General features: G+C 42.0%; 1 protein-coding gene across 2 annotated transcripts in view; it reads left to right on the top strand.

The window, feature by feature from the left end:
• The window catches only part of mettl1 (methyltransferase 1, tRNA methylguanosine), a 62,802-nt gene extending 45,963 nt beyond the window's left edge, over nt 1–16,839 (top strand). For both annotated transcript variants that reach the window (XM_079598187.1, XM_079598186.1), the window contains 2 exons: nt 14,819–14,920; nt 15,976–16,839. In XM_079598187.1, the coding sequence (XP_079454313.1) occupies nt 14,819–14,920; nt 15,976–16,095 (222 nt within the window). In that variant the 3' untranslated portion in view covers nt 16,096–16,839. The remainder of the gene's footprint in view (nt 1–14,818; nt 14,921–15,975) is intronic.
• Nucleotides 16,840–17,321: the final 482 nt, after the last annotated feature.

Raw genomic sequence — 17,321 nt, 5'->3', positions numbered from 1 at the left:
TGATGAGCAGATGATGAGGAGCAGATGATGAGGAGCAGATGATGAGCAGATGAGATGATGAGGAGATGATTAGCAGATGAGCAGATGATTAGCAGATGATGAGGAGATGATGAGCAGATAATGAGGAGATGAGATGATGAGGAGCAGATGATGAGCAGATGATGAGGAGCAGATGAGCAGATGATGAGCAGATGATGAGGAGATGAGCAGATGAGAGGATGAGCAGAGGATGAGGAGATGATGAGCAGATGAGGAGATGATGAGCAGATGATGAGGAGATGATGAGCAGATGATGAGGAGATGATGAGCAGATGATTAGCAGATGAGCAGATGAGATGATGAGGAGCAGATGATGAGGAGATGATGAGCAGATGATGAGGAGATGATGAGCAGATGATTAGCAGATGAGCAGATGATGAGCAGATGAGATGAGCAGATGATGAGCAGATGAGGAGATGAGCAGATGATGAGCAGATGAGGAGATGAGCAGATGATGAGGAGATGATGAGCAGATGAGCAGATGATGAGGAGATGATGAGCAGATGATGATGAGATGATGAGCAGATGAGCAGATGATGAGCAGATGATGAGCAGATGAGGAGCAGATGAGGAGCAGATGAGGAGATGATGAGGAGATGATGAGCAGATGATGATGAGATGATGAGCAGATGATGAGGAGCAGATGAGCAGATGATGAGGAGCAGATGAGCAGATGATGAGGAGATGATGAGCAGATGAGATGATGAGCAGATGATGAGGAGCAGATGATGAGCAGATGATGAGCAGATGATGAGCAGATGATGAGCAGATGATGAGCAGATGATGAGCAGATGATGAGCAGATAATGAGCAGATGATGAGGAGATGATGAGCAGATGAGCAGATGATGAGGAGATGAGATGAGCAGATGATGAGGAGATGATGAGCAGATGAGCAGATGATGAGCAGATGATGAGGAGATGATGAGCAGATGATGAGCAGATGATGAGCAGATGATGAGGAGATGATGAGCAGATGAGATGATGAGGAGATGATTAGCAGATTAGCAGATGAGGAGATGATGAGCAGATGAGGAGATGATGAGCAGATGATGAGGAGATGATGAGCAGATGAGGAGATGATGAGCAGATGATGAGGAGATGAGCAGATGATGAGGAGATGAGGAGATGATGAGCAGATGATGAGCAGATAAGCAGATGATGAGGAGATGATGAGGAGATGATGAGCAGATGATGAGCAGATGATGAGCAGATGATGAGGAGATGATGAGGAGATGATGAGCAGATGATGAGCAGATGATGAGGAGATGAGCAGATGATGAGGAGATGATGAGCAGATGAGGAGATGAGCAGATGATGAGGAGATGAGGAGATGATGAGGAGATTAGCAGATGATGAGGAGATGAGCAGATGAGGAGATGATGAGGAGATGAGCAGATGATGAGCAGATGATGAGATGATGATGAGCAGATGATGAGATGATGATGAGCAGATGATGAGATGATGATGAGCAGATGATGAGATGATGATGAGCAGATGATGAGATGATGATGAGCAGATGAGGAGCAGATGAGGAGCAGATGAGGAGCAGATGAGGAGCAGATGATGAGCAGATGATGAGCAGATGATGAGCAGATGATGAGATGATGAGCAGATGATGATGAGCAGATGATGATGAGCAGATGATGATGAGCAGATGATGATGAGCAGATGATGAGATGATGATGAGCAGATGATGAGATGATGATGAGCAGATGATGAGATGATGATGAGCAGATGATGAGATGATGATGAGCAGATGATGAGATGATGATGAGCAGATGATGATGAGCAGATGATGAGATGATGATGAGAGGATGATGAGATGATGATGAGCAGATGATGAGAGGATGATGAGATGATGATGAGATGATGATGAGACTATGATGAGCAGATGATGAGAGGATGATGAGATGATGACCAGATGATGAGATGATGATGAGCAGATGATGAGATGATGATGAGCAGATGATGAGATGATGATGAGCAGATGATGAGATGATGATGAGCAGATGATGAGATGATGATGAGCAGATGATGAGATGATGATGAGCAGATGAGGAGCAGATGAGGAGCAGATGATGAGCAGATGATGAGCAGATGATGAGCAGATGATGAGCAGATGATGAGCAGATGATGAGCAGATGATGAGCAGATGATGAGCAGATGATGATGAGCAGATGATGATGAGCAGATGATGAGATGATGATGAGAGGATGATGAGATGATGATGAGCAGATGATGAGAGGATGATGAGATGATGATGAGCAGATGATGATGAGAGGATGATGAGATGATGATGAGCAGATGATATGATGATGAGCAGATGATGAGAGGATGATGAGCAGATGATGAGCAGATGATGAGATGATGAGCAGATGATGATGAGCAGATGATGATGAGCAGATGATGAGATGATGATGAGATGATGAGATGATGATGAGCAGATGATGAGATGATGATGAGCAGATGATGAGATGATGATGAGCAGATGATGAGATGATGATGAGCAGATGATGAGCAGATAATGAGCAGATGATGAGATGATGATGAGCAGATGATGAGATGATGAGCAGATGATGAGATGATGATGAGCAGATGATGAGATGATGAGATGATGATGAGGAGATGATGAGATGATGAGCAGATGATGAGCAGATGATGAGATGATGAGATGATGATGAGCAGATGATGAGCAGATGATGAGATGATGATGGGCAGATGATGAGAGGATGATGAGATGATGATGGGCAGATGATGAGAGGATGATGAGATGATGAGCAGATGATGAGATGATGATGAGCAGATGATGAGATGATGATGAGCAGATGATGAGATGATGATGAGCAGATGATGAGATGATGATGAGCAGATGATGAGATGATGATGAGCAGATGATGAGATGATGATGAGCAGATGATGAGCAGATAATGAGCAGATGATGAGATGATGATGAGCAGATGATGAGATGATGAGCAGATGATGAGATGATGATGAGCAGATGATGAGATGATGAGATGATGATGAGGAGATGATGAGATGATGAGCAGATGATGAGCAGATGATGAGATGATGAGATGATGATGAGGAGATGATGAGATGATGAGCAGATGATGAGCAGATGATGAGATGATGAGATGATGATGAGCAGATGATGAGATGATGATGAGCAGATGATGAGCAGATGATGAGATGATGATGAGCAGATGATGAGATGATGATGAGCAGATGATGAGCAGATGATGAGATGATGATGAGCAGATGATGAGATGATGATGAGCAGATGATGAGATGATGAGCAGATGATGAGATGATGATGAGCAGATGATGAGATGTTGATGAGATGATGATGAGATGATGAGCAGATGATGATGAGCAGATGATGAGATGATGATGAGCAGATGATGAGATGATGATGAGCAGATAATGAGCAGATGATGAGAAGATGATGAGCAGATGATGAGATGATGATGAGCAGATGATGAGATGATGATGAGCAGATGATGATGAGATGATGAGCAGATGATGATGAGCAGATGATGAGATGATGATGAGCAGATGATGAGATGATGATGAGCAGATGATGAGAAGATGATGAGCAGATGATGAGATGATGATGATGAGCAGATGATGAGATGATGACCAGATGATGAGCAGATGATGATGAGCAGATGATGAGATGATGATGATGAGCAGATGATGATGAGCAGATGATGAGATGATGATGATGAGCAGATGATGAGATGATGAGCAGATGATGAGATGATGAGCAGATGATGACCAGATGATGACCTGGGGCCTGTACCATGAAGGTAGCTGAACAAACTCGGAGTTAAAGGATTAGTTTTGAGTTGACAAAACCAAACCGATGCAATCAGGCTTTATTGGTACCATGACGCAGCTCATCAACTTTCTCTGTCAACTCAGGCTTTGATCTTAAGTTATGCTTAATCCACGAGCGCGTGCACATGCCAAAGTGACGTTGGCATCGAACAACCAATCGCGTTCGATATGGATAGAGCGAGAGCGATACATTTTTTCCGCGGAGGAGCAAGAGATAATCATTCAGAATTACGATTAATTTAAATATGTATTACAAGCTCGAAACAATACGGTCTCTGCTGCCAAAGCAAGAGAAGACTGTTGGAGAAAGATTGCTGATTGCGTTAATGTGTAAGCTAAACAAATACGTTCTATATTCATGTAAAATTATGTAGGCTATAGGCTATGAATGTATGTGTGTGTGAAATATAGCCTATATTTTTATAATATATAAACACTGCGCATGTATATACTAATAAAGATTAATATTCACTTATTTGTAGATGCAACTCCAAACGTTCTTGGCAGCAGATAAAGACAAAATATAAAAATATAATTCAAAGTAGTAAGTATTTACACATAACCTTTTATTATTTTTTTGTAAACATTTGATCACAAACACTTCTAGTTCTAGAAAAAAGAGTGAAATTCAGAAAACCAGTGGAGGGCCACTCTTTCCAGAATACACTGAGTTGGGTTACAGGTGCTGTACAATCTGACCCTTGTGCTGGCTCCTCTAAGCAAGTAACACTGGGTACGTGTGCGATACATTACTATTTTAAGTTTTAGATATGGCTGACTGTATGTTCTGCAGTAGAGGGAAATGCAGTGTCCCTGTTGAAGCCAGCACACACACACAGTCTCCCACACAGAGGTCAGTATGCAGCAGACAGAACACAGAAACATAACCTGCTTTATAACAGTTATGCTTTATATTGGCCTACTTTTATTTATTAGGGTGGAGGAAATGATGAAGACACTCTGTCTGTGTTCTGAGACAGTTGCTGAGGTGAATGCACTGGGCTTTTTATTAAGGCAAACATTTGAATGTGTGGCATAAAACAGGGACTGGCCCTTACACATCTCAGCTAGACTGCAAGGAGCCTATAGAGCTAGACTGCACACTAAAGGAGCCTGACTGTGAGCTGAGGAGGCTCCACATTTAAAAAAAAAAAAAAAAATTGGAGATCAAACAATTGGATTAAACTGATCTCAGTATGTGAACTTATTTAACCAAGTAACACTTTAGCATGAATATTTATTAATGCAACTTTATCTTGCTCTCTTCTCCTATGACTCTAGGGAATTCATAAGATTAACCGAATAATAATAAAACATATTTTAAAGAATTCTTAACATGTACTGTAGTACATTTGTGAAATTTTTGAAAGAAAAAAAATAGTTCATGTGATGTCACCCTATCAATATATCTTACCCGCAATTTTATAAAAGCCCTCTTTTATGGACATGGTCGATATATGTCCGGGGAACATTATTAATGAAACTATTACTCCTGCAGAGCGAGGACCCCCTTGCGAATAGTTCGACAAACCGCTAAGTTCTGTGCATCACCGATCGTGCAAGTATACCACTTGCAAAAAAACGCAACACAATACCATTTGCGGTACAGTAATGAATTCGACGTGTTAAATTCTTCATGTGCGGCTCAAGAAGTTTGCAAAGATAAGATATTCCTTCTGCAGAAAATCTGTATCTTTCATACAAGTAACTATCAGGAAAGGCAAGGGGATTTTGTCCGGCTAAAAATTATGTCTCTACGATGTGCTCGTCTAACAATTTGTGCTGAGATGTCCACAGGATTTGGAAGAAAATATAAAGCCATTGCAACAGACACTGGGAATTAGTTACGTCACCTATATGTTTCTGTGCTCACAGCTGATTGGTCAAACTTCAGTCTGAGATCTCGAATCCAGAACTTAACCTGCCCCGGAGCAGGTTAGCCGTGCAGCGTAAGATACCATGGCAACGAACACCGATTAAAGCCGAGCTGCTTTCATAGTACCTAAAACCCAGGGTTGGCGGAAACTAAGCTGAAACATAGCTGGCTAGCCACCTAAACCGGCTTCATGGTACAGGCCCCAGATGATGAGATGATGATGAGCAGATGATGATGAGCAGATGATGAGAGGATGATGAGATGATGATGAGATGATGAGATGATGATGAGCAGATGATGAGATGATGAGCAGATGAGGAGATGATGATGAGCTGATGATGAGCTGATAATGAGATGATGATGAGCAGATGATGAGCAGATGATGAGATGATGATGAGCAGAGGATGAGCAGATGATGAGAGGATGAGCAGATGATGAGAGGATGAGCAGATGAGGAGAGGATGAGCAGATGATGAGAGGATGAGCAGATGATGAGAGGATGAGCAGATGATGAGAGGATGAGCAGATGATGAGAGGATGAGCAGATGATGAGAGGATGAGCAGATGATGAGAGGATGAGCAGATGAGAGGATGAGGAGATGATGAGCAGATGATGAGAGGATGAGCAGATGATGAGAGGATGAGCAGATGATGAGAGGATGAGCAGATGATGAGAGGATGAGCAGATGATGAGGAGATGATGAGCAGATGATGAGGAGATGATGAGCAGATGATGATGAGGAGATGATGAGCAGATGATGATGAGGAGATGATGAGCAGATGATGATGAGATGATGAGCAGATGATGATGAGCAGATGATGATGAGATGATGATGAGATGATGAGCAGATGATGACCAGATGATGATGAGATGATGAGCAGATGATGAGATGATGATGAGCAGATGATGAGCAGATGATGAGCAAATGATGAGATGGTGATGACCAGATGATGAGCAAATGATGAGCAGATGATGAGATGATGATGAGCAGATGATGAGATGATGATGAGCAGATGATGAGCAGAAGATGAGATGATGATGAGCAGAAGATGAGATGATGAGCAGATGATGATGAGCAGATGATGAGATGATGATGAGATGATGATGAGCAAATGATGAGATGATGAGCAGATGATGATGAGCAAATGATGAGATGATGATGAGATGATGATGAGATGATGAGCAGATGATGAGCAGATGATGAGCAGATGATGAGCAGATGATGAGCAGATGATGAGCAGATGATGAGCAGATGATGAGCAGATGATGAGCAGATGATGAGATGATGATGAGCAGATAATGAGCAGATGATGAGCAGAAGAGCAGATGAGGAGATGATGAGGAGATGATGAGGAGATGAGCAGATGATGAGAAGATGAGGAGATGATGAGGAGCAGATGAGCAGATGATGAGCAGATGAACAGATGAGGAGATGATGAGCAGATGAGGAGATGAGCAGATGAGATGAGGAGATGATGAGGAGCAGATGATGAGATGATGAGGAGATGAACAGATGAGGAGATGATGAGCAGATGAGGAGATGATGAGCAGATGAGGAGATGATGAGCAGATGAGGAGATGATGAGCAGATGAGGAGATGATGAGCAGATGATGAGCAGATGAGGAGATGATGAGCAGATGATGAGCAGATGAGGAGATGATGAGCAGATGATGAGGAGATGAGCAGATGAGGAGATGATGAGCAGATGAGGAGATGATGAGCAGATGATGAGGAGCAGATGAGCAGATGAGATGATGAGTAGCAGATGATGAGATGATGAGGAGATGAACAGATGAGGAGATGATGAGCAGATGAGATGAGGAGATGATGAGCAGATGAGATGAGGAGATGATGAGCAGATGAGGAGATGATGAGGAGATGATGAGCAGATGAGGAGATGATGAGCAGATGAGGAGATGATGAGCAGATGAGGAGATGATGAGGAGATGATGAGCAGATGATGAGCAGATGAGGAGATGATGAGCAGATGAGGAGATGAGCAGATGAGCAGATGATGAGCAGATGAGGAGATGATGAGCAGATGAAGAGGAGATGAGGAGCAGATGATGAGGAGATGAGCAGATGATGAGGAGATGAGCAGATGATGAGGAGATGATGAGCAGATGATGAGGAGCAGATGAGCAGATGAGGAGATGATGAGCAGATGATGAGGAGCAGATGATGAGGAGCAGATGATGAGCAGATGAGATGATGAGGAGATGATTAGCAGATGAGCAGATGATTAGCAGATGATGAGGAGATGATGAGCAGATAATGAGGAGATGAGATGATGAGGAGCAGATGATGAGCAGATGATGAGGAGCAGATGAGCAGATGATGAGCAGATGATGAGGAGATGAGCAGATGAGAGGATGAGCAGAGGATGAGGAGATGATGAGCAGATGAGGAGATGATGAGCAGATGATGAGGAGATGATGAGCAGATGATGAGGAGATGATGAGCAGATGATTAGCAGATGAGCAGATGAGATGATGAGGAGCAGATGATGAGGAGATGATGAGCAGATGATGAGGAGATGATGAGCAGATGATTAGCAGATGAGCAGATGATGAGCAGATGAGATGAGCAGATGATGAGCAGATGAGGAGATGAGCAGATGATGAGCAGATGAGGAGATGAGCAGATGATGAGGAGATGATGAGCAGATGAGCAGATGATGAGGAGATGATGAGCAGATGATGATGAGATGATGAGCAGATGAGCAGATGATGAGCAGATGATGAGCAGATGAGGAGCAGATGAGGAGCAGATGAGGAGATGATGAGGAGATGATGAGCAGATGATGATGAGATGATGAGCAGATGATGAGGAGCAGATGAGCAGATGATGAGGAGCAGATGAGCAGATGATGAGGAGATGATGAGCAGATGAGATGATGAGCAGATGATGAGGAGCAGATGATGAGCAGATGATGAGCAGATGATGAGCAGATGATGAGCAGATGATGAGCAGATGATGAGCAGATGATGAGCAGATAATGAGCAGATGATGAGGAGATGATGAGCAGATGAGCAGATGATGAGGAGATGAGATGAGCAGATGATGAGGAGATGATGAGCAGATGAGCAGATGATGAGCAGATGATGAGGAGATGATGAGCAGATGATGAGCAGATGATGAGCAGATGATGAGGAGATGATGAGCAGATGAGATGATGAGGAGATGATTAGCAGATTAGCAGATGAGGAGATGATGAGCAGATGATGAGGAGATGATGAGCAGATGAGGAGATGATGAGCAGATGATGAGGAGATGAGCAGATGATGAGGAGATGAGGAGATGATGAGCAGATGATGAGCAGATAAGCAGATGATGAGGAGATGATGAGCAGATGATGAGCAGATGATGAGGAGATGAGCAGATGATGAGGAGATGATGAGCAGATGAGGAGATGAGCAGATGATGAGGAGATGAGGAGATGATGAGGAGATTAGCAGATGATGAGGAGATGAGCAGATGAGGAGATGATGAGGAGATGAGCAGATGATGAGGAGATGAGGAGATGATGAGCAGATGAGGAGATGAGCAGATGATGAGCAGATGAGGAGATGATGAGGAGCAGATGAGGAGATGATGATGAGATGGTGATGAGCAGATGATGAGGAGATGAGCAGATGATGAGCAGATGATGAGCAGATGATGAGCAGATGATGAGCAGATGAGGAGATGATGAGGAGATGAGCAGATGATGAGCAGATGAGCAGATGAGGAGATGATGAGGAGATGATGAGGAGATGAGCAGATGATGAGGAGATGAGCAGATGATGAGGAGATGAGGAGATGATGAGGAGATGAGCAGATGAGGAGATGATGAGCAGATGAGCAGGGATTCTGTGGCGGACTGCATTAGCCTCAAATAACCCTCATGATTTGCAGCTTTTTAAAGAAACCAGAAACCTGTTTACACAGGCAGTAAGGGAAGCTAAGGCTAGTTTTTATAAACATAAATTTGCTTCTTGCAGTACCAATTCTAAAAAGTTCTGGGACACAGTCAAATCAAAGGAGAACAAGAGCACCTCCGCCCAACTGCCCATGGCTTTAAAGTTAGGAGACATTGTCACTACCAATAAGTCCAATATAATAGAGGGATTCAACAAGCACTTTGCTACGGCAGGCCATGTTTTCCATCCGGCTACTTGCACCCAGGACAACAACACAGTATCTACCTTAGCATCTGGCTCTAGCCCTCCGCAATTCTCATTTGCAGAAATTCAATCTGAAGATGTCTTGAGAGAACTACAAAATCTAGACCCATACAAATCAGCTGGACTTGACAATCTGGACCCCTTCTTTCTGAAAATGTCAGCTGCAATTATTGCCTCTCCCATCACCAGCCTTTTTAATCTCTCCTTTGTTTCATCAGAGATACCTAAAGACTGGAAAGCTGCTGCAGTTATCCCCCTATTCAAAGGGGGGGATACTACAGACCCAAACTGTTATAGACCCATCTCTGTCTTGCCCTGCCTCTCAAAAGTCTTTGAAAGCCAAGTCAATAAACAGGTAATAGGTCATCTTGAGTTCTACCATTGCCTCTCTGATATGCAATCTGGCTTCAGAGCTGGTCATGGGTGCTCCTCAGCAACACTTAAGGTCCTAAATTATGTTATAACAGCTATTGACCAAAAACAATATTGTGCTGCTGTCTTTACTGACTTGGCCAAAGCTTTCGATTCTGTCAATCACAGTATTCGTATTGGCAGACTCAAGGGCCTGGGTCTTTCAAACGAGTGCCTTTCCTGGTTTTCTAATTATTTCTCTGACAGATTTCAGTGTGTTAAGTCCGAGGGCCTGCTGTCAGAGCCTCTGGCTGTCTCTATGGGGGTACCCCAGGGCTCGATTCTTGGACCGATGTTATTTTCTGTTTACATTAATGATGTCGCTCGTGCTGTAGGCAACTCTCTTACCCATCTCTACGCAGACGACACCATTTTGTACACATCAGGCCCTACATTAGAAAGCGTTTTAGAAAAACTCCAAAAGAGTTTTGATGACCTTCAATTTTCCTTTCGAGGCCTCCAATTGTCTTTAAACTCTGGTAAAACAAAATGCATGATTTTCAACCGGTCACATTCTGCACCTTCTTGCCCAATAAACATCACCACCCTGGATGGGTCTAAGCTGGAAAATGTGGAGAAATACAAATACTTAGGGGTCTGGCTAGACCCCTCGCTCTCTTTTCAGATCCACATAAACCATCTACAGTCTAAGATCAAGTCCAGGATCGGCTTTTTATTTCGAAATAGAGCCTCATTTACTCTCTCTGCAAAACAGGCTCTTGTAAAAATTACCGTCATCCCAATACTTGACTTCAGTGATGTTGTCTATAGAACTGCGTCTAATTCTCTACTCAAGAAATTGGATGTTGTCGATCACAGTGCCATTCGCTTTGTTACTAAAGCCCCATACAACACCCACCACTGCACTCTTTACTCAATAGTTGGATGGCCTTCGTTACACACCAGACGCCTAAATCATTGGCTCCAGTTAATCTACAAGTCCTTACTAGGTAAAACACCATCTTATCTAAGCACTTTAATAACCATATCTGTACCTACACTCAACTTGCGTTCGAGTAGATATATCTCTTTAGTTGCTACAAAAACTCGCACCTCATTTGGCCGTTTTTCTTTCAAATTTTCAGCTGCAAATGATTGGAACATTTTTTACAAAAGTCTCTCAAACTCGAATCCTTTGTTCCTGTCACTACTTTTAAAACACTACTCTCCAACTTACTGACAGATCATTGTACATGTTGACGCTCTCTGCTCGTTAATGTTCTAGCACATTCAACAAAGCCTCAACGTATTTTGCACATTCAATGGAATTCAACTGAAACTATTTGCACATTACTATTTAGTCTTTGGATTATACTATTATTCTACTGCTATTCCTCTCGCACTGCCACTTTACATATTTAAACAATCTACTTTTAACTTCTAATTAATTTAAAATGTCTTCTATATGTATGATTGTGTATTTGAACGTTTGTATGTTGTGTGTAACTTTGTTGCCTTGCACTTTCCGCCTTATCTTGGCCAGGTCGCGGTTGCAAATGAGAACTTGTTCTCAACCGACTAACCTGGTTAAATAAAGGTGAAATAAAAAAAAATGATTCATCAAGCCAACGTGCACTATCACAAATCACAGTGAGAGTAAGTCACAGATGCTTAACACACAATCATCTTCATTAAAAGTAAAGAAACAAAATGATCTTCCAGGGCTGTTGCCGCTCTCTCTTATTGCGGTCTTTGATTTTGACATTTTAGCTGATGATCAATAAAATGCAGCTCATTTGTTGCTTTCGGTGCCGTGAACTCCATTACATCTGCATATAGCGCGGGAATTGAAGATCGAATTTAAATGCGTTTAGCAAAAGGTGTACATGGAATGGTTTTGATAAATCAGAGAGCTGTCCGATCTGAGAAACGCATGACGTGGCCAGGTGTAAACAGCGGATATTGTCTGCGCTGCTGATATGAAAAGCTCACTGTATATTGTAATAATAAATATAATTTGTGACAGCAATGATATTTTGTGATATGTAATGATTTATATATATATATATATGTACGTGTGTATTTCCATTGCAGGTTTGGTCTTAATAAATGTCATATAAGGTGCTATTTAAAAAGGTCTTAAAAAGACTTAAAAGATGATGTAACACTGATGTGTATTGTGTGTTGTGTAGGGTTTAGTGTACACTAACACTGATGTGTGTTGTGTAGGGTCTAGTGTACACTAACACTGATGTGTATTTTGTGTTGTGTGTTGTGTAGGGTCTAGTGTACACTAACACTGATGTGTATTGTGTGTTGTGTAGGGTCTAGTGTACACTAACACTGATGTGTATTGTGTGTTGTGTAGGGTCTAGTGTACACTAACACTGATGTGTATTTTGTGTTGTGTGTTGTGTAGGGTTTAGTGTACACTAACACTGATGTGTATTGTGTGTTGTGTAGGGTCTAGTGTACACTAACACTGATGTGTATTTTGTGTTGTGTGTTGTGTAGGGTTTAGTGTACACTAACACTGATGTGTATTGTGTGTTGTGTAGGGTCTAGTGTACACTAACACTGGTGTGTATTGTGTGTTGTGTTGTGTAGGGTCTAGTGTACACTAACACTGATGTGTATTGTGTGTTGTGTTGTGTAGGGTCTAGTGTACACTAACACTGATGTGTATTGTGTTTTGTGTAGGGTCTAGTGTACACTAACACTGATGTGTATTGTGTGTTGTGTAGGGTCTAGTGTACACTAACACTGATGTGTATTGTGTGTTGTGTAGGGTCTAGTGTACACTAACACTGATGTGTATTGTGTGTTGTTTAGGGTCTAGTGTACACTAACACTGATGTGTATTGTGTGTTGTGTAGGGTCTAGTGTACACTAACACTGATGTGTATTGTGTGTTGTGTAGGGTCTAGTGTACACTAACACTGATGTGTATTGTGTGTTGTGTAGGGTCTAGTGTACACTAACACTGATGTGTATTGTGTGTTGTGTAGGGTCTAGTGTACACTAACACTGATCTGTGTTGTGTAGGGTCTAGTGTACACTAACACTGATGTGTATTGTGTGTTGTGTAGGGTCTAGTGTACACTAACACTGATGCGTGTTGTGTAGGGTCTAGTGTACACTAACACTGATGCGTATTGTGTGTTGTGTAGGGTCTAGTGTACACTAACACTGATGTGTATTGTGTGTTGTGTAGGGTCTAGTGTACACTAACACTGATGCGTATTGTGTGTTGTGTAGGGTCTAGTGTACACTAACACTGATGTGTATTGTGTGTTGTGTAGGGTCTAGTGTACACTAACACTGATGTGTATTGTGTGTTGTGTAGGGTCTAGTGTACACTAACACTGATGTGTATTGTGTGTTGTGTAGGGTCTAGTGTACACTAACACTGATGTGTATTGTGTGTTGTGTAGGGTCTAGTGTACACTAACACTGATGTGTATTGTGTGTTGTGAAGGGTCTAGTGTACACTAACACTGATGTGTATTGTGTGTTGTGTAGGGTCTAGTGTACACTAACACTGATGTGTATTGTGTGTTGTGTAGGGTCTAGTGTACACTAACACTGATGTGTATTGTGTGTTGTGTATGGTCTAGTGTACACTAACACTGATGTGTATTGTGTGTTGTGTATGGTCTAGTGTACACTAACACTGATGTGTATTGTGTGTTGTGTAGGGTCTAGTGTACACTAACACTGATGTGTATTGTGTGTTGTGTAGGGTCTAGTGTACACTAACACTGATGTGTATTGTGTGTTGTGTAGGGTCTAGTGTACACTAACACTGATCTGTGTTGTGTAGGGTCTAGTGTACACTAACACTGATGTGTATTGTGTGTTGTGTAGGGTCTAGTGTACACTAACACTGATGTGTATTGTGTGTTGTGTAGGGTCTAGTGTACACTAACACTGATGTGTGTTGTGTAGGGTCTAGTGTACACTAACACTGATGTGTATTGTGTGTTGTGTAGGGTCTAGTGTACACTAACACTGATCTGTGTTGTGTAGGGTCTAGTGTACACTAACACTGATGTGTATTGTGTGTTGTGTAGGGTCTAGTGTACACTAACACTGATGTGTATTGTGTGTTGTGTAGGGTCTAGTGTACACTAACACTGATGTGTATTGTGTGTTGTGTAGGGTCTAGTGTACACTAACACTGATGTGTATTGTGTGTTGTGTAGGGTCTAGTGTACACTAACACTGATCTGTGTTGTGTAGGGTCTAGTGTACACTAACACTGATGCGTATTGTGTGTTGTGTAGGGTCTAGTGTACACTAACACTGATGTGTATTGTGTGTTGTGTAGGGTCTAGTGTACACTAACACTGATGTGTATTGTGTGTTGTGTAGGGTCTAGTGTACACTAACACTGATCTGTGTTGTGTAGGGTCTAGTGTACACTAACACTGATGCGTATTGTGTGTTGTGTAGGGTCTAGTGTACACTAACACTGATGTGTATTGTGTGTTGTGTAGGGTCTAGTGTACACTAACACTGATGTGTATTGTGTGTTGTGTAGGGTCTAGTGTACACTAACACTGATGTGGAAGAGGTACACGACTGGATCGTCACACACTTCAGGGATCATCCTCTCTTCGCCAGAGTGTCGGACGAACAACTGGTATGTTTTTCTGTTTCAATAGGTTACTAACCCTGAAATACTGAACATAGTAATTGCATTAAAGATTATGGCTGATTATAATGCTTTCTCGTGTATTATTAACACAGTGTTTTGATAAAAACACCTGAACTAGTTAACCCTGCTCATGCTAACCCCGGGTTAATGCAATCCTAGGTTATCCTGCTTCACATTTTACATTGCTTATCAATTAATCCTGGGTATTGGTATACTGATGTTTCTCACTGTACATCCCTAAACTCCTGGTTATCGTCCTGATTTGCATATTTGCGGTGTCAGTGTCACTGATTGGACAAACGCAGCACGCGACCTGTTTACACAAAGCCTCTAGTGTTGCACATCCATGTATTATATATCACTGACTGTACTATCACATTTATACTTAATGGAGTTTTCAGACTATTAAAGCTGAGAATAAAACACTCTCGTCACTCCAGTTGCGTTTTCTGTCACCGTTTATCAGTTCTCCTCAAATGTTAAAAAATAGCCTGCGGTTTAGTGTTTACAACGCTGTGTTCCCATTACTGTCCAAATCATGTAATGTCTTGAAAGCAGAACGTGAATATGAGGCACACGATTGGCTGTCGGTTGCTAAGCATGTAGTCGTAACATTCTAACACCACATCATTTGACACTGCACACGTTTGGCTCTGTGATGCGGGTTAAAGCGGCTCTAACCCTGCTGTGGGGCTTCAGGACCTGGTGTAAAAGCAATCCTCTACCCAGGGTTTAGAAGACCTTAACCCAGGGGGGTTTAGAAGACCTTAACCCGGGGTTTAGAAGACCTTAACCCGGGGTTTAGAAGACCTTAACCCGGGGTTTAGAAGACCTTAACCCGGGGTTTAGAAGACCTTAACCCGGGGTTTAGAAGACCTTAACCCGGGGTTTAGAAGACCTTAACCCGGGGTTTAGAAGACCTTAACCCGGGGTTTAGAAGACCTTAACCCGGGGTTCGGCAATGTGAAAAGTGTTTCCAAAACATAAATTATGGTTTGAGCTCTTTCTGTGACTTGATGTTTGGACTGATTGCGTCGCAGGCTGATGACATCATCATCGGTCACCTGGGCACGTGCACGGAAGAGGGAAAGAAGGTTCAGAGAAACGGAGGCAAAAACTTTTTAGCAGTTTTCCGCCGAGTGGAAGATCCCAGGACGTGAGGCTCTGAAGTGACGGAAGAGAAGAGAATTTACAGCAACTGGTTCTCAATACATTTTCTGTATATTAAATGTTCATTATATTGAATCGTCTCTGTTTCATGTGTCCATGAGCTCGTCCTGTGGCTGATGGTTCTGAACACATCTGAGCTTCATGTGAGGTTTCTCTAGTGGTTTCAATTTAAATCAGCAATCGCTGCCGTGGCTTTTGTATGCCAGTAATAACTGATGGAGTTCTCAAGTTCATCTTCACAAGCAAAAATACAGTCTGTGTTTGAATGCGTTTGGCAAACGTTTTTATCCAGAGCGACTTGCATTGTAATCAAGCCATTAGGGCTGGACGATATGTCCAAAACTTATATCACAATATATTTCTTAATTTCGGTCGATACGATATAATTCTGATATCGATATGAACAATATAAAAGCCTCAGGAAAAACTGCCAAGAACGCCCACAATTAATGTCTACCTACAAACTTCTGAAAAATGTATTTGCCAAGTCTCTGAAACCTCCTCCTATAAAACTATATCCTATTTTAGAAATAAAAATGGTACAAATAAATTATTGTTAATATTTTATTTGTATTTAGCCTTCATAAGTTCATAACTCAACTTATTAATATATTTAACTTTAAGCTATAGGCTAACATAGGTTGTTTATATTCTTATAGATTGAAAAAAGTGCTTCCGCCAGGATAAAGAATATGAGAAGTGCTCAGATAAGAGCTCAGACTTGCTGCAGAAAACCAACCAAAAAAAAAAGTGAGCACCACAAAAGCACATGTTGCTGAGGGACATTGAGTGTTGATGACACTTGAATTCATTTTGATTGATGAGTCTGAATGTAGTGTTTACATTAGCGCTAAACACGTGATCGGGTTGATGTGAGCGTTTATGTCACAAGCTTCAATCAGATCTTTTGACATGCGCACAAATATAGTTTCCAGCTGTTTGCACATAATAACTCCATTCACTGAATCCACCATTTTTTCCCGACAAAGCCGTCAGGAGAGTTAGTAGATTAACGTGGGAGGATTTGAGCTGGAGAAGCGGAGTGTACTGACGTCTCTCCGCGGTCAATACAACATTCCTTCTGATGTTCATTCATGTTTATTTGATGCTATAAATGAACTAGCAGGAAGAGATGATCGGTTCACGAGCGGCTTTAACTGAGCGATCTGACACACACATTAAAGAGCCACAAAACGCTATTTATTGATTAAATTTC

The sequence above is a fragment of the Phoxinus phoxinus genome, assembly GCF_949152265.1.
Source record: "Phoxinus phoxinus genome assembly, chromosome: 22".
In the NCBI taxonomy this organism is placed as follows: Eukaryota; Metazoa; Chordata; class Actinopteri; order Cypriniformes; family Leuciscidae; genus Phoxinus; species Phoxinus phoxinus.
Note: the sequence above shows the minus strand (reverse complement) of the source record. Positions and strands in the feature narration are given on the sequence as shown.